General features: G+C 38.0%; 1 protein-coding gene across 1 annotated transcript in view; it reads right to left on the bottom strand.

Moving 5' to 3' along the window:
* The window catches only part of DHX9 (DExH-box helicase 9), a 53,956-nt gene that overhangs the window by 33,155 nt on the left and 1,614 nt on the right, over window positions 1-19,187 (bottom strand). The window contains exons 2-5 of the mRNA XM_032393054.1: window positions 16,982-17,114; window positions 16,192-16,332; window positions 1,147-1,261; window positions 72-184 (exon numbers count right to left, since the gene is read on the bottom strand). Of these exons, the coding sequence (XP_032248945.1) occupies window positions 72-184; window positions 1,147-1,261; window positions 16,192-16,332; window positions 16,982-17,092 (480 nt within the window). The 5' untranslated portion in view covers window positions 17,093-17,114. The remainder of the gene's footprint in view (window positions 1-71; window positions 185-1,146; window positions 1,262-16,191; window positions 16,333-16,981; window positions 17,115-19,187) is intronic.

Raw genomic sequence — 19,187 nt, 5'->3', positions numbered from 1 at the left:
AAGTCTTGCAGTGAACCAAGTACTAAGTGACAATCCTGGGTATGTGACAAAGGGTGATAAGATAGCCTTACCGCTTGTACTTCTTGTTCTTCCTTTCTTGAATAATAATCCTTCAAGTTGGCTCCTCGATCCCAGGTGGGCCCAGGAGGACCATAGCCAGAGGCCCCAATTCCAGAATTATTTTCTATAAGAAAAGAAAATGAAATATTTAAGATCCTAAATATTTTAAAGAATATTTTTAGATTTTGGCATTCTGTAACTAGAAAACAAAGTTTCTCAATTATTTGGAAATGTGCCCCAAATCTTCATGACTTACTTGAAAACTGTTTCATGATTGAAATATAGGTCTAAATTGATAACCTCAAGGCTGGTATGTATGGGGGGAGCTACTAGCAATGATCATAAGTGACTGATAATCTAGCATACATTTTCAAGTTGATTAAACTCGATGACTGATTAAATTTGTTCAAACTGCTTCTTTGCTAAATATGACCTTGAGAGAAACCTGTTAGGCACTAGTGATGGGGATAAGAAGCTGAAAAGGTATAAGAAAGTGTTAAATCTTGGTAAGAAAGCAGACTAACTAAAGATACCTAATACTGCCTGATTATTAACTCTACTAAGTCTATGACATGCTTTTTAAAAAATTTATTCCTCACAACAATCTTATGAAATAAATACTACTGTTATTCTCATTTCATAAATAGTGGATCTAAGACTTAAGTAACTTGACCAAGATCCTAGTTAATCTACCCTATACTGGGGCAAGACCAATAAAAAGCTTTGATAACATACAGAATTCAGTAACACCTTGGATGCACAAGGTATAAGTCTACAATATATTTGGTAGGAATAAGTTAGAAACAAGAAAGGGCAATAAATAAGACCCTTTAATCAAATGTTCTAGCCTGTGCAAAATTTATCCAGAAATAAAAATTAGTAAAAGCTAATCAAAGTAAGGAATTAAGCTATATCACACTTTGTAAGAGAAATCACTGGTGGTATTTGTAAATTTATGAAGGCCCTGGGTTGTCTCAACATTATGAGTTCACGTAGTTATCTTTCTATCCAAATGAGAAAGAGATGAAGACTAAGAAGGATTATGCGTACCTTACCGTGTCATACATACACATTCAAGTCCCTTACCTGCCTTAAGAGCCAAATGTGGAGGAAGAGGCCCTCCCATGGTTGTTGGTAAACCTCCACCCGTAGTTGCTGTGGTGTCAGGTGTATCAGTAATTGGGGGTGGAGGAGGTGCTACCTGCAAGAGGCAAAGTCAAGGCAGGATCAGTAATTTCATCCTCACAGGGAGTAGGAAATTTTTTTATAGTTAAAGGAGGTCCATGTGTCACCCCCTCCTAACCCCATAATATTAACATCTTTGTTTTCAATGTTTAGAATCTATTATATCCTTACTTGAGGCAGAAAAGAAGAAGGGTAGTAAAAATTACTTGTAATTCTCCACCTGGAGATTTTATATGTGTAAACAAATACAGTTTTTCCACAAAAAGTGGGATCCGTTTATGGTGTATAATTTTTTTCCACTTAGTAGCTTTATAAATACATTCCACATTCAAGAAGTATCTGTTAAGAACCTTCTATAGAGTAGACACTGTTCTGGGTACTGAGGATAAAATGAACAAAAGAAACAGATGTTCTGTACTTAGAGCTATTCAAATAGCTATACTTTGATTCTTACAGAGCTAAACAATGAATAAATACATAATATTTCAAGTATGATACAATACTATAGAAAAAAATGAAGCACAAAAAAGAAATAGGGACTGTGAGATATCTGTTTAAATAAAGTTAATTGGCAAAGCCACACTCATAAGTGAAGAGAGATGGAACAAGTGAGAACAAAGGAGAGTACGGGGAGGAGAGATTTCCAGAGAGAATGTCACATTCCAAGATGTAAAATATTTTATGTACCTCTACTTTTTTAAAAAGATTTGAGAGAGAACACGCTAGAGAGAAAGAGAGAGAGAGTGTGCTCACTTAAGGACAAGCAGGGGGAGGGGCAGAGGGAGAAGCAGACTTCCCGCTGAGCAGGGAGCCCGATGCGGGGGCGGGGGGGGGGGGGGGGGGGGGAGTCGTCGATCTCAGGACCCTGGGATCAAATCCTGAGCCAAAGGCAGACCCTTAACCAACTAAGCCACCCAGGCGTCCCGGCATCAACATTTTAAAAAGCACCATAGTGCATTACTGAAAGGTTGCACCTGCACTATATATCTGACAATCTATTTCCTCACGTCCTCTCCAATTCTAGGAATTACATCAAGTGTTTTTACATCTTTACCAATATTAGCTTAGTTTTTTGTTACGGCAACCTATTTTAATTTACATTTTCTCTGCCTATTATTCTATCTGGATATTCATTGATCTCATTAATTTCTAAGAATTTAACATCTCAGTGCTACTCACTTCACTCTTTGTCATACAAGTTGCAAATAATTTTTGTTGTCCTTTTCCTTTTTTCACTTTGTAAATGCTTATTGCCCAAAAAGGTACTTTTTGTTTGTGTAATCCAATCTAGTTTCTGCCTGTGATATCCTCCATAAAATGGCCTTTCCTGTCCAAAACCTATTCTGCATTATTTTCATATATTTCATTTTGGAGATAGTTTCATGTAAATACAGTTACTGTAATCTCACAATAATTAAAATTATTAATATGTGGACCAGCTACTACTTCTAACTTTTTAAAATTCTCCTTGGCTATTTTTCAGCAATTACTTTTCCTAATTAACTTTTCTTTCATTTTTTTTTAAGATTTTATTTATTTATTTGAGAGAGTGAGAGAGAAGGAGCAGGGGAGGGGCAGAGGAAGAGGGAGGAGCAGGGAGCCTGACGTGAAGCTCAATCCCAGGACTCCAGGATCATGACCTGAGCCAAAAACAGACGCTTAACTGACTGAGCCACCCAGGCGCCCCCCCCCAATTAACTTTTCTATTTTATCAAATAATGGTAAATATATACAATTTACTTGGGGAAAACGGCCTTCCTTACTTACAAGAAAGTAACTGACATCTTATGATAATGGAATCTCCCACCCAGAAACAGTATGGCTCTACATTTCATCAAATCATCTATCTGTTGAGACAATTCTCCATGAATATCTTGTAGTTCTCCAAGTCTTATTTAAACATCTTCTCAAGGATGTCTGAATAGCAAACAACCTTGGAAGGTAGAGATATTTTCCTCCAGAATAGGGAGCAGATTTTTTCCAAATGAGTAAAGATAGGGAGGGTGGCAGGTTTGCCAGCAGCCCCCTTATAAGACTGAGGGTTTCTTAAACTCAAAGTACCTCAAGTATAATACAAACTCTCTGTGCCCTCAGTATCCACACGGATCTGCTCCATATCGTCCCCAAGATTTGGGGACACGTGGGAACCAATACAAACATGAAGCTGATGCTGCCTGCTATCCCATGAGTAATAACATCCTTTGTCTCTCACTCAGAAGTCTTGTGTCTTCTGCAAGCAGGCTAAATTGTCAGACTGCAAATATGGTAAAATCTCAGACTCTTTCAGACTTCTTGATACTATCCTTCAGTAAAAATCTGTTACATTGTTCTTAAAGGTCCTACCAACTACATATTCTTAAGTTCTTTGTAATTTTCACTATTACAGTGAATAGGATTTTTTCCAATTAAATTCTTTATGATATTTACACTTCATTTTTTTTCTCTTATATTACATATCCTGCTTATTTTTTATTTACTGCATTTGTGGTGATAGTGCTTGGTCTTGTCTTAACTTTACAGAAATTCCCCTAGTTCAATGCATCTTAAACTATCTGCAGTGAAGAACTGGTTTTGAGTTCTTTCCCCTAATCCACTGGAAACAATATTTTTGTAAATATACAAAAAACGAACTGCTCCTAGAAATATAAAACAGACATACAAAATACAAACCCAAGTGTATCACAATTCCATTAGCGTTTCTAGATGTGCATGCATTTATGTACTTACCACCTCAACATTTTGAACACTGCTCTATGACCTGTTTTTAGTACAGTGTTTATTGTTTTTGCTATTTATTATTTTTAAGAGAGTTTATTTTTAAGTAATCTCTATACCCAAATGGGGCTCAAACTCAGAACCCCGAGATCAAGAGTTGCATGCTCCATCAATTCAGGCAGCCAGGCACACCTACTTTTTATTTTTTTAAAGATTTTATTTATTTGTGAGAGAGAGTGCTCATGCGTGCATGAATGGGGGGGAGGTAAAGGGAGAGGGAGAAGCAGACTCCCTACCAAGCATGGAGCCCCATGCAAGGCTTGATCCTAGCATGGATATCATGACCTAAGCGGAAGGTCATGCTTAACTGAAGCCACCCAAGCACCCCTCAAATGCTTTTTTTAAACCTCTATTAAGTAAACCACTGAGTAGATAGGTACTTTTCTCTTATGAACTCATTAACATGATGTAGCAAGAAAGTCTGATTACCAGGTTTTGCTTCAGATTTGCTGGAGTTGTCATTTAAGATATGGTATGTGTACCATATTACTTTTCTAAAATATGAAAAATCCTGAATTCTCAAACCTATCTTACCACATGGGTTTTGGATAAAGGACTATGAATCAATAGTTATTTACTATTTTCTTAATTAGACTTGGGATGGACTATCTATCTTTTATAGTTATTTAAGGTTTTTACTCATCAATTCTATTTCTAATTCTACAATTTCTGGTTTCATCTCTATTAATTCCTTCAAGTTGTTTTATTTTCCTGAGTTGAAAATTAACAGTTAAAAAAAAAAAGAAAATTACCAGTTTACTCATCTAAAAAACTATTTCTTTTGCAATAATAAAAGTATTTGATACTACTTTGACTAAATGACAATTCCTTTGGTCTTCCAGAGTTTTGACGTTGTTACCTAAAGAGTGTATAATTTTTAATTTTCATTTAGAACCAAGTGTTTAAATTTCCTAATGTTCAGGATTTTTTGCTATTTTCTCACATTACCATTTTAGTTGGGCCTATATACACATTAGCATTTCCAACATTAGGTAGATGGGTATATACTGTGAACTAGTATTTGTCTTTCCTGCTTTCTTCCTTGAAGTTTACTTTGATATTATTTTGTACTTCATTTGCCTGGTATAGCTTTACTCATGTCTTTACTTTCAATCTTTCTAATTGAAAGATTTGTTTTATACAGATAGCATGTAACATGAAGCACAGTGCTCTTCCAAGGTTAGGGCTGCGAAGGCAAAGTACAGCTTATTCTAGGGACAGTCCCAATAGCCAAATCCTAAACTCCAGTGTGATAGTATTAGGGGGTGGGGCCTTTGGGAAGGGATTAGGTCATGAGGGTACAGCCCCCATAAAAGGAACTGGTGACTTATTAAAAAAAAAAAAAAAAAAAAAAAAGGGGGCGCCTGGGTGGCTCAGTCGTTAAGCGTCTGCCTTCGGCTCAGGTCATGATCCCAGGGTCCTGGGATAGAGCCCCGCATCGGGCTCCCTGCTCCGCGGGAAGCCTGCTTCTCCCTCTCCCACTCCCCCTGCTTGTGTTCCCTCTCTCGCTGTGTCTCTCTCTGTCAAATAAATAAATAAAATCTTTAAAAAAAAAAAAAAAAGAGAGCTCTCTTGCTTTTTCCACCATGTGAGGATATAGTGAGAGAGCCTTTCATGAACCAGGAAGTGGGCTCTCACCAGACACTAAATCAGCCAGAACCTAGTATCCTAACACTTCCCAGCCTCCAGGAGTGTGAGAATATGTTTCTGTTGTTTACAAGCCACCCAGTCTATGGTACTCTGTGATAGCAGCCTGAACTAAACAGGGAGGATTTTCTTTTTTATAGTTCTTGATCAACTAGGATGAAGGTAGAGGCAAAGAGGGTATTAACCACCTGCCTCCAGACATTTTGTAGAGCAGCCCCAGCCAGCTCGGTCTCCATAACGGCTGTGCATCCCCTGTGGAGAAGGGCCAGTGCCACCTAGTTAAAAGTGGGCATCCTGCCCACTACTTTCAAGATCAAGAGATGTAGCTGACCTTCCTAACACACAGAAACAGACACAGAGTTAGGCAAAATGAAGACACAAAAAGTAGGTCACAAATGAAACGGGGAAACCACAGCAAGAGACACAAGTTAAACAGACATAAATAGCATGCCTGATAGAGACTTTAAAATAATGATCATAAAGATAACTCAATGAATATGAGAAAAGAGTGGAGGACATCAGTGAGAACCCTTAAGGAAGAGATAGAAAACATAAAAGAGAACCAATCAGAGATGAAGAACACAACTGAAATTAAAAATGCACTTGATGGAATAAATAGCAGGCTGGAAGAAGCAGAGGAACGAATTAATGAACTAGAAGACAGTAATGCAAAGTAATCAAGGTGAACAAATGAGAGAAAAAAGACTTATGCAAAATAAGAATAGACTCAGGGAACTCAGTGACTTCATCAAGCATAATAACATTCACATTACAGGGATCCCAGAAGGAGGAGAGAGAGAAAAGGGGGCAGAAAATTTACTTCAAGAAATAATAGCTAAAAACTTCCCTAATCTGGGGAATGAAACACATATCTAGATCCAGAAGACACAGAGATCCCCCAACAAAATCAACCAAAGGAGGTCCACAAAAAGACACAGTAATCAAAATGGTAAAAAGCAGAGATAAAGAAAAAATTTTTAAAAATTTTTTTAAAGATGTATTCATTTGAGAAAAAAGAGACAGAGCACAAGCAGGGGGAAAGGCAGAAGCAGACTCCCCTCTGAGCTGGGAGCCTGACACAGGGCTTGATCCCAGGGCCTGGAGAGATTATGACCTGAGCCGAAGGCAGACGCTTAACCATCTGAGCCACCCAGGCGCCCCAAGAAAAAAAATGTTTAAAGCAGCAAGAGAAAAGAAGACAGTTACATACAAGGGAAACCCCCCATAAGTCTCTTAGTGGATTTTTCAGCAGAAACTTTGCCAGCCAGAAGAGAAGGCATGATATTCAAAGTGCTGAAAGGGAAAGAAATCTACAGTCAAGAATATTCTACCCAGCAAGGCTATCACTCGGAATAGAAGGAGAGATGAACTCCCTGCTCAGCAGGGAGTCTGCTTCTCCCTCTGACCCTCCCCCTTCTCATGCTCTCTCTATCTCATTCTCTCTCTCAAATAAATAAATAAAATCTTTAAAAAAAAAAAAAAAAAAAAAAGAAGGAGAGATGAAGAGTTTCCAAGACAAGCAAAAGCTAAAGGAGTTCAGGACTAAACCAGCCCTACAAGAAATATTAAAGAGGACTCAGAGTAGGAAGGAAAGACTGTTAGGTGAGAGTATGAAAAGTAGGAAACCCAAAACCAGTAAAGGTAAGTATTTCTGTAAAACATCAGTCAACAAAATAAATTCACAGAATAAAAGAATGTAGTCAAGTAGGACACCATATACATAAAACACTGGGGGGAAGAGAAGTAAAGAATGGTTTGAACTTACGCAACCATCAGCTTAATATAGACTGCTACATGCTTACTGGAGACAGCTCTTAAACAGCTATCACATCCATGGCACAGGAAGAGGGTGTCTTTCGGTGAAGGAGGCTTACTTTTAGCTAATCATCATGACCGTGGCCTGAGAAGTAGGCTTCTAATTAAACAGGCATCTAGGGGCTGACTGTATTCCAGAGACCTCGGAGAGAAGGTGCTATCTCCTTCTACTGTGTTCCAGAGTGCCAGTGTCTCCTGAGGAAAAGCTTTACAAGCATCTGGTTTTTGCAGCTAACACCCAGGAATGCCCCTCAATCACCTGGCTCCGGTTGCCACAGGTGCTTATGTTCTTGGGTCCCCTGGGACTGTGTCAAATGGAGCAACAGTTCTTGGCAGACTACCATCCCCAGGCACAGTGAGGGGACTGAGGCACACCCCCAGTCTTTCTGTGAAGGAGGTCACTTCGTTTGTCCTGAAGCTTCAGACAGAGGCAGGCTTCAGGTTTGGCACACACTGCCTATGTAGCTGCTCTGAAGGAACATATGGTGATCTTCCTCTGCCTTGTTCCAGCTTGTTGGTATCTCCCCAAAAGGAGATTATACACTCGTCTGGAGCCCAAATATTTGCAACTGCTGCCCAGGGAACACTTCTAGATTACCTGGCTCTGGTGGGCCAGCAGGACTTACACTTTTGGCACCTCAGAACTTTATATATATTCACATTCTTTTAAAAGATGCTGCCTGAGGGTCTGGCTTCTAGTCTGCCTGAATCTAGGTGCTGAGATCCTACCCTTTGGGACACTGAGTGATCTTAGCACATCCTCAACTATAAGGAGCTATTAATGAACTGCCTGGACAAGAACAGAGGTTTGAGAAACCACCAAAAGCTGCGGCAGGGCTGAATGAAAAAGTTCATCTCCTACATGAGGCCATTCCTTCAAGACTTGGGAGAAGTAACTGTTTCATGTACTGTATAGAAACTAACATAGTCAGGCAAAATGAAACAGGAATATGTTCTAAATGAAAGAACCAGATAAAACCTTAATGAAATGGAACTATGTAATTTATCTGATAAAAACTTTAAAATAATGGTTATAAAGATGCTCACCAAACTGGGGAGAAGAATGTATGAACATAGAACTTCAACAAAGAGATGGTAAATATAAGAAAGTACCAATTAGAGAAGTCACAGAGCTGAAAAATACAGTAACTGAACTGAAAAATAACACTAGAGTTGTTAAAACAGCAGACCAGATGGAAAAGAAGAAAGGATTAGTTAATTCAAATCCAAGGCAGTGCAACTCACCCAATCAGAGCAGCAAAAAGAAAAAAAAGTGAAAAAACGTAAAGATACCTTAAGGGATTTACAGGAAAACATCAAATGGACTAATACTCGTATCACTGGGTTTCAAGAAGGAGGAAAGAGAGAGCGAGAAGGAGCAGAAATCTTATTTGATGAAAAAAAGGGCTGAAAACTTTCCTAACCTGGGGAAGGAAACAGACCATCCAGATGCAGGAAGCCCAGAGGGTTGTAAATAAGATGAATGCAAAGAAATCCAAACCAAGACACATTATAATTAAAATATCAAAAGGTAAAGCAAGGAGAGAATAAAAGGCAGCAAAAGAGAAATATCTCATTACAAACATGGGAACCCCCATCCATGAGCAGATTCTTCAGTGAAAACTTTGTGGGCCAGAAGGGAGTAGCATGATATATTCAAAGTGCTGGAAAAAAAATTTCCATGCAAGAATATATGTTACCTGGTGAAGTCATCATTCAGAACTGAAGGAGAGAGAAATAGTTTCCCAGATAAGCAAATGCTAGAATTCATTCATTACCGCCTTACAAGAAATGTTAAAAGGACTTCTTGGGCTGCCTGGGTGACTCAGTCACTGGGCGTCTGCCTTCGGCTCAGGTCATGATCCCAGAGTCCTGGGATTGAGCTCTGCATTGGGCTTCCCTGCTTGGCAGGGAGCCTGCTTCTCCCTCTCCCTCTGCTGCTTGTGCTCTCTCTCTCTCAAATAAATAAATAAATATTTTTTTAAAAAGGACTTCTTTAAGCTATAACGAAAGGGCACTTACTGGTAACAAGAAGAAATATGAAAGACTAAATCTCACTGGGAAAGTTAATATATAATAAATGTAATAGATGAAGTACTTATAAAACTAGTATGAAGGCTAAAAAACAAAAATAGTAAAAATAGCTGATTTTAATAATTAAAGGATACACAAAATAAAGATGTAAATTTTATCAAAAATATAAAACATGGTGGTGGAGGGGTGTAAAAACGTTGCACTTTAGAACTTAAGTTACTGACTTAAAACATTATTGGTATACGTTGTTACGTGTAAGTGTAATGATGATCACAAAGCAAAATTCTGAAATACACAGAAGAAAAAGGAGTACGAGCATACCATTAAAGAAAATCCTCAAACCACAAAGAGAAAAAGGAATAGAAACTAGAGAAACAGCTAAAGAAGAATGAACAGAATGGCAATAAGCACACACCTATTAATAATTACTTTAAATGCAAATGGATTAAATTCTCCAATCAAAACAGAGTGGCTGAATGGATAAAAAAACATGAACCACCTATATGTTGCCTACGAGATACAGTTTATTTTTTAGTACAAAAAGAACTTTATTAACCTTCTTTCAAACTTTATTCCCAGGCTTCTTTGGCTTAATTAGCTACAAGGAATGAATTGTGTATAAGCAAAAACTGAAAAGAGCTATAGTGTCCTAGGCGCTTGGCCTTAAAAATATTAGAGATCTCGATTTTATCAGATCCATGAACAGAATTTTAAAAAGCAGCATAATATAAAGTAGCAGCTCCCAGTAACTTCTTCAAGTTTTATCTTCTTCAGAAGTTGACTCAATTCAGTTTGCTTCATTCTTGGAAGCTTCATCAAAATTCTCCATAAGATCTGGAACTTCATCATCATCATCCTTTCTGGTAGCAAGTGGTGCTTTTCCATCCATAGACTGGTTTGGGCAGAGCTTCAGTCAGTCTTCTTAAAGGAGTCAGACTGTCTCCACTAAGCTGGTTTAAGATATTGGGTAGCATTTCTGTCAGCTGCATGGTCTTAGCATGGCCTATAATGGTTATTAAAGTGTTCACACTGCCAGGGATGCCTGAATTTTAGGGTTGTTAAAGTGGATCACTGTTCCTTGGTTTGTGAACACATTCTTTTTCAATACCAGAGATATTGTTTATCCCTAACTTCTTTAAAGAGAACTGAAATTTTCTATCATCTGCTGTAGCCGTTCCATGAACCACCTTCTTGGTGAGCAGTTTCTTTCCCACCAATGCACACGTGTGCTTGCAGTTTGGCAAGTTTCTCCCAGTTCCTGATAGTTTCTTTCATCTTGTTGGAATGGAAACAGGACCACATGAGGGAATAGGGTTGGCACTCAGGAGGTCTTGGGTGGACCAGCTGAGGTTCAGTGCACACATATGGGGACACAAGATGGCAGCCAAAGGGAGGCCAAAAGTGATCCAAGAGATACACTTTAGATGGAAGCACACACAGACTGAAAATGAAAGGACAGAAAGATATTCCATGCAATGGAAATAAACATTTCCCTTTGTCTGGGGTAGCAACCAGAAAATAGACTTTGTTTTTTGTTTTTGTGTGTGTGCGTGTGTGGATAATAAACTTTGAAACAAAGAGTGTAATAAGAGACAAAGAAGGGCATTTCCTAATGATAAAAAGGTCAATGCAATAAAAGGATATAGCATTTGTAAATATTTAGGCACCCAACATAGGAGCAGGAAAATATACAAAAAGCAAATATTAACAGACATAAAAGAGAAAGAGATAACAGTACAACTAGAGTAGGGAACTTTAATACCCCATTTACGTCAATGGATAGTCATCCAGACAGAAATCAGTAAGGAAACACTGGATTTAAATGACTTGTTAGAGCAGACGGACAACAGATATTTATAGAACACCACTAAGTAAAGTGAAATTATCATTTATCTCGCCTTCTCTGTCTAAACTCTAACTCAGGGTGACTAAATTATTGATAAGAGGTTTCTTGTTATAAAAGTATTCCAGCTCAAAATCAAAGGAAACTGCTAATGAATAAATCTAAACAGTGATAATAAATCACTGCTAACATCACAACATTACATGCCTCCTCCTGATAGAACAGAACATCACCTTTGGTATTTTCTTATTCTTGCCCCTCCACTCCCATCAAATCTGAATCTAATCAAGTCTCTAGATCTAACTACCAATTGTGGGAAACAAAGAGGCAGAGAAATGTTTTGTGATACCACGTGGATGTAATCTGCAAATTCCAAACTGTGGGAAACTAAAGAATAAATGATGTGCTTTCTTCAACAAATTACAGAGAAAAATGAGAAAGAGCGTAAGAGAATCTAGTGATTAAAAGAGATATTAATCATAAACACAGACATCATTTGGAGCATGATTTAAACAAAATGTAAAAAATTGATTTGTGAAACAGGAAAATTTGAGTACTAACTGGATATCTGAGGACATTAAGAAACAATTCTAAAATTTTTTAGATTTGATAACGGAATTGTTATTGCTTTTTAGAAGGATTATCTTTAAGAGATACAAACTGAAATAGTAACAGATGAATGACAGGATGCCTAGAATATGCTTCAAAATCATCTGAAGAGGGGTGTCTGTGTGGCTCAGTCATTAAGTGTCTGCCTCCAGCTCAGGTCATGATCCCAAGGTCCTGGGATCGAGTCCCACATCGGGCTCCCTGCTCAGAGGGGAGTCTGCTTCTCCCTCTCCCACTCCCCCCTGCTTGTGTTCCCTCTCTTGCTGTCTCCCTCTCTGTCAAATAAATAAATAAATAAATCTTTAAAAAAAATCTGAAGAAAGTAAAGACTAGATATGAATCATGACTGGCCCTACTGTAAACTACTGCAAATGAATTATGAGAACATGAGCTCAAAGAAGTAAGTTCTGTACACATTTGAAATTTCCGTAATAAAAAAATTTTAAAGTATCCTTTGCATTCAGAAACAGGTCACTTTCGGGGCGCCTGGGTGCTTAGTCGTTAAGCGTCTGCCTTCGGCCCAGGTCATGATCTCAGGGTCCTGGGATCGAGCCCCACATCGGGCTCCCTGCTCGGCGGGAAGCCCGCTTCTCCCACTCCCACTCCCCCTGCTTGTGTTCCCTCCTGCTGTCTGTCAAATAAAAATCTTAAAAAAAAAAAAAAAAAAAGAAACAGGTCACTTTCAGGAAGAGCAATTTGTGGAATGAAAGGGCAAATGCTAAATGAAGTAAGTGACATGATCAAGGATTTGGCAGGAATGAGGTGAGATAAAGATGGTAGCTAAAAGTAGGGATTGGTTTGTTATATGATGTTTTTCCAAATTCACCCATTCATCATTCATTCATTCAACCGGAAAAAAAAAGAACTTCAGGTACCTGCTATAATTTTAACACTGTGGAAATAGCAAATGAACTCAAAACAAAAACCAGGGCACATGGATGGTTCAGTTGGTGAAGTGTCTGCCTTCGGCTCAGCTCTTGGCCTCAGGGTCCTGGGATTGTGCCCAGGGAGCACTGGGCTCCCTGCTCAGCGGGGAGTATGCTTCTCCCTCTCTCTCTGCCCCCCGCCAAACATGCTCTTTCTCTAATAAATAAACTCTTTAAAAAAAGGCAAAAACCTGTCTTATGAACTTTTATTCTTATATGAAAGTTTGGGGAAAAATGAGGTTGGAAGAGTGTTTTTTATACTCAGTACAACTGACACTTTGGGCTGGACAATTCTTTGTTGTAGGAGGCTATCTTATGCAGTGTAGATGTTCAGCAGCATCCCTGGCCTCATATTACAGGTTAGTATTGCTGACACTCCCTTCCAGTTGTAACAAAAATGACTCCATATATTGCCAAACATCCCTGAGAGACAAAATCACCTCCAGCTGACAAGCACTGGGTTAGAAGTTAGTAAGTGCTACTAAGAAAAATGAAACAATGAAAGGGGATAAGAAATACCAGGGTAATGGTAGCATTGGATTTGCACCTTTGACAAGGATGGCTGGGGAAGAGCACTCAAGGCAGAAAGAATAGTCACATACAAAAGTCTTGAGGTAGAAAGGTGTTGGCACACTGAGAAATGATAAGCCAGTGTAGCTGGAACAGAGGAAGTTAGAGGGAAAGTGGCAAATGCATAGACTAGATTGACCTTCCTGCAAATAACATGAAATCTAGGGGAAAAAGATACAAAAAAACCTGCCCCCCAAACCCCCCCAACTATTTATGCAAGCACTAAAAAGTGAACAAAGCTGGAAAATTATGGAGGTGACTTGAAATGAGAAAGCAAGGAATAGCAAAGGTTGTAATTCCAGTCTATTATGGCTTTTAGCCTAAGGGAAGACCATGTGAGGCAGTTAAAACTCCAAAAGAAAACCCAGTCTTTTAGGCCTGAGCAATTAGAGAATATAAGCTTGGGTAAATGAATGCTGCTAGAGAAATGAGGCAGCAATCCTGGGAAGGAAAGAACGAACGCTGCTACGAAATGAGGCAGCAATCCTGGGAAGGAAAGAAGGAAGAATCTCAAATTCCATGTATAAACTCTGCCCAAATCACTGCCTAACCCCTGAACAACAGTATTAAGACAAACTCCAAGCTGCCTAGCAAGGATCAGAAAACTAAAATGAGATTTAAACTGTCACCCAAAAGACAGTGTCTGGAGTCCAACCAAATTTCTTGACAGTACAAGAAAATCAATAATCTTTTGAGAAATATAACATTATTTAGGGTCTCTACAACATGATTATCACAACGCCCAAGACATAATCCAAAATTACTTGACATAGAAAGAAAAAGGTGAACAAATCTCAAGAGAAAATACAATCAAGAGAACCCAACCTGAGATGATCCAGATGTTAGATTTACTAGTCAAGAATTTTAAAACAGCTATTATAACTATGCTCAATGACATAAACAAAATTCACATTCTTATTATCAACATATGCTTATAATGAATGCAACAGTAAGAAATGCCACCAGAGAAATAAAATCTCTTAAAAAAACAACAACAGGGTGCCTGGGTGGCTCAGATGGTTAAGTATCTGCCTTGGGCTCAGGTCATGATCCCAGGTCCTGGGATCGAGTCCAGCATCGGGCCCCCTGTTCCTTGCTTCTCCCTCTGCCTCTCTCTCTGTCTCTCATGAATAAATAAATAAAATCTTAAAAAACAAAAACGAAAACAACAACAACCTGTTAATTCTGGAAACGAGAAAGACAATACATGAAATAAAAAATTCACTGGATGGGCTGACAACAAAAGGGAGCTAACAGAGAACAATCTGTGAACTTGAAGATAATCAGTAGAAGTCATTCAACCTGAAGAACAGAAAGAAAAAAAGAAAGAGCCTCAGGGACCTTTGGGATAATATACAAAAGTTTAACATATTGAGTCCCAAAAGAAGAGAACAAATGAGGCAAAAAAAAAATATTTGAAAAAATAATACCCAAAGATTCCCCAAGTTTGGTAAAAGACAGAAATTTACAGATTCAAAAATCTCAGCAAATTCCAAGCGGGGTAAGTACAAAGAAAACCACACCTAGTCACATCATAGTCAAACTGCTTGAAAACAAAGAAAAAAAAAATGCAACCAAAGAAAATAATACATTACATATAGAAGGAAATGATTTGATTATAACTGACTTCTCATCAGATAACAATGGAAGAAAACAAGTGCTGAAAGAAAAGGACACTGGCACACCAGAATTCTACATCTAGTGAAACTATGCAAGATGGAAGATAAAATAACATTTTCACATATAACAAAATTAAGAAGAATTTGTCACCAGCAGACCTACACTTTAAGAGGAAGAGGTTAAAAGATACAGATTAGGTCATAAAAGATGGAGCAAATGCCAATGTTCCAAATATTTGAAAGATATTTGCAACATTCTTTTCATAGCTAAGAAATCTCCAAGATCATCTTGTCCAATCCCTTTATTTTGCACATGGGCCAATCAATTCCAATTATCTAGTCGTATAATATACAAGTCTCCTAATTTCTGCGTCAAAGCAATGGAAGGAAATAAAACATTTATATCAACCTTTATAAATAAGTCAGAATACACAGTGAAAATAAATTGTTAAAATTGATATAGTTATTATTCCTAAAGGTTTTATAAAAACTGAATCTTTCATTTAAGTTACCTTAGGTATTTACTTAAATCATAATGTGAATCTTTTTATATTGTTAAGAATTCCTCTATCTTTGTGAAAACTCAAATTTTCATTTTTTAATTAAATGAGAAATAAAGTTTATTTCTTAAAAACAGTACTAGAAAGGAGTCTGTTGCATACTTACACAATATAATTTAAGTAAAATGATATGCCACTGCACAAAACAGAATTTTCTCTCTACTGTAATAAGGAACTGTCAATGGGAGTAAACACTGTCTTAAGGTATTTCTGATTTTTATATTCTGTTTAAAATGTTATCTTTGGAAGTACACAGAACACAACAGGCTCTGAAAATCAGTTTATGAATGAATGAAATATATAAAACTATGAGACACACAGATTAATGGAATTTCCCAAGCCCACAAGTCAGGTATGTAATCACAATAAAATCAAAATCTTCAGGAACTCATCCCTGGGCTCCAAGAAAACAAGATTCCCAGGTTCACTAAGGAACACATATATTTGAAAACATCATTGAAAAATCATCACCCTGTCTCTCTATACGTATTGGGTTGGCATTACCTTACCACATATATGTTAAGTGCTGGGCCTGCCTAAGTACTTACCCCAACAGCTGGGACTTCTTCACTCTTTACTTCATTTATCCGAACCAAATAGTTAACAAAATCTCTGGCAGCATTGCTCTGTGCATCTTTTTTATTGGTGGAATTGCCCATGCCAATGTAATTATAACCTTCCACTCGAACCTTTTACAGTCAAGAAAAAAAATGTATTAGAAGAGATTGACCCGGGTAATTCTGGGTCTTAAAAAATAGGTAATTCAATAGTCCATTAAGAGATAACAGTTAAATGTTGAAGATATACTCCATAAAAACACAGAAAATAACACATCTAAGAAAATCGTTGACTTATGAAAAAGCTTGAATTATGCTGCCCAGTGATAAACTAATCTAAAAACAACAATATTAATTTATGTGGCTCAGATATTCTCTTCTGTAACAGAATGTTCCACATTAAAATCTGATTTTATAAGACCCAAGAACAAGCTCCCCATTTGTATTTATTTTAAGCAATTTGACTTGAAGCAATCAAGAATCACTCCACTTTCCACAGGAATTAGTGAAACTGCAAATAGCTGATCCAACTTTTCTAATCTGCACTACTGGTACTGTGGCAGCTGAGGGAGATACATGTTCTAACCAGAATAATTTACCTATCAGATTGTTTTAAAAGTAATGCTCGCTTGAAAATGATTTATAATGAAACAGAATAGCAGACAAGCGACAATAAATAACATACAACACACTACTGTTTCTGAACAGAAAACACTGTTCTCTTAACACCAAAATAAGTGTCAAAAAAAATCACAAAAATATAAACTGTATTCTGTAATACCTCACACATGAACTTCTGCCTGTTTTTGTTCCCCACTGCTCTAATTTCATAGGATGGGGTCATCTTCCTTTTGCCACACCAGGCATACAGAAAATTTTTAACATCACCCATGATTCAAGTGTCTTCTTCCGACCTAAGAAAACAAAAGTTAAACCACATTATTTATGAGCAAACACTGCAAGTGACCAATAACTGGAATTAACTGAAAACCTAGGTTAAACACAGGATATTCTATCATACTGCTATTAAAATTGCTTATGACAAAATTTTAATGACATAATTGGAAGGCCTATAACATGTCGTACAAAAAAAGCAGTATACAAAATACACGACTTGAATTATACACATAAATCAAGACTAAAAAAGAAATATCCCTCAAAATGGTTACCTTTGGGTGACTCCAAATGATTTTGACCTTTTTTTTTTTTTTTTGAGAGTAAGAGAGAGAATCTTAAGCAGACTCTATGCTCAGCATGGAGCCTGACGCAGGGATGAATCTCACCTCCCTGAGATCATGACCTGAGCCTACATCAAGAGTTGGATGCTTCACTAAGCCACCCAGGTACCCCTGACCTTTTCTTAAAAACATTTTATGTGAGGTGCCTGGATGGCTCAGTTGAGTGGCTGATTCTGGATTTCAGCTGGGGTCCTGATCTCAGGGTCCTGGGACTGAGCAGTGTCAGGCTCCGCCTCCAGGCTAGGAGGGGAGTCTGCTTGAGGACTCTCTTTCCCTCTGCCCCTCCCCCCAGTCACATACACATGCTCTCACAAATGAATAAATCTTAAAAAAAAAAAACCTTTTTATGTAATGTCCCACTTTTTACAATTGGCACCTTATGTGTTAACTCACTTAATCCTCAAACAATGGGAGATAAAATTATATAGTAAATACTATTATTGTGTCTCTACAAAGGAAGAAACAAGGGCATAGAAAGTTTAACTTTTCCAAGTCACCTACTGTGAGGCATAAATTCAAAGTCAAACTACTATATTAAGAAATAGTCATCAATCAGGGGCGCCTGGGTGGCTCAGTTGGTTAAGTGACTGCCTTCAGCTCAGGTCATGATCTCAGGGTCCTGGGATCGAGCCCCGCATCCGGCTCCCTGCTCAGCGGGAAGCCTGCTTCTCCCTTTCCCACTCCCCCTGCTTGTGTTCCCTCTCTCGCTGTCTCTCTCTGTCAAATAAATAAATAAAATCTTAAAAAAAAAAAAAAGAAATCGTCATCAATCATTTTGTGTGTAAATCAAAGAGTTTATTCTCATTCTGAGGTGTCTCCTAGCAGACTGTCCTCAAAGTTGTAGGCTACATATTACTCTACTTAGACTAAAAACACTAATCTGTTAAGTACTAAATCTCTCCTTTAGGCCTTGTTATTCATTAAAATTTGAGGATATTAAGTTTTCTTGATGTACACCATACCATACTTATTGGCACTCTCCCTCTAACATAGTTTAAAATATACCAAAAGATATGGAGCCTGTGAGTCTAAAATCTGAATCTAAATTAAAATCAAGGTATCTGAAGGGTGCCTGGGTGGCTCAGTCAGTTAAGCCTGATTCTTGATTTCGGCTGGGGTCATGATCTCAGGGTCGTGGGACTGAGCCCTGTGTGAGGCTCCATGCTCAATGGGGAGTCTACTGGAGATTCTCTTTCACTCTCCCTCTACTCCTCCCCACCGCAAACACATGCCCTCTCTCTCTCTCTAAAAATAAACAATAAATCTTACACACACACACAAAAAAGGCAAGATATCTAAGACCAAATTTAGATCCAGAAAAAATATGCAAAAAAATTAGTTTGCTGTGAGAAACCTCATTACTAGCATTAAACCTTTGTCTTCTGTTCAGTGCATTTTTTTTAAAGATTTTATTTATTTACTTGAGAGAGAGAGAGACAGAGACAGCACGAGAGGGGGGAGGGTCAGAGGGAGAAGCAGGGAGCCCAACGTGGGACTCGATCACAGGACTCCAGGATCATGACCTGAGCCGAAGACAGTCGCTTAACCGACTGAGCCACCCAAGCGCCTCATGTTCAGTGCATTCTGTTAGCACCTAAATCTAACATCATAAAACTGGACCCCAGTATAAACTTATTCTGTAGCCACAGGCTAACCCTGGAGAAATCCTGTTAACTGAAAAGCTGTGGAAAGCTTTTCTATCTATAAATTCCACCCCTGAATAATTAACTAAAAAAACAAGACCTCAGG

Source organism: Phoca vitulina, unplaced genomic scaffold (assembly GCF_004348235.1).
Source record: "Phoca vitulina isolate PV1807 unplaced genomic scaffold, GSC_HSeal_1.0 scaffold71, whole genome shotgun sequence".
In the NCBI taxonomy this organism is placed as follows: Eukaryota; Metazoa; Chordata; class Mammalia; order Carnivora; family Phocidae; genus Phoca; species Phoca vitulina.
The sequence above is the reverse complement of the archived record's forward strand: the minus strand, read 5'-3'. Positions and strand labels throughout refer to the sequence as shown.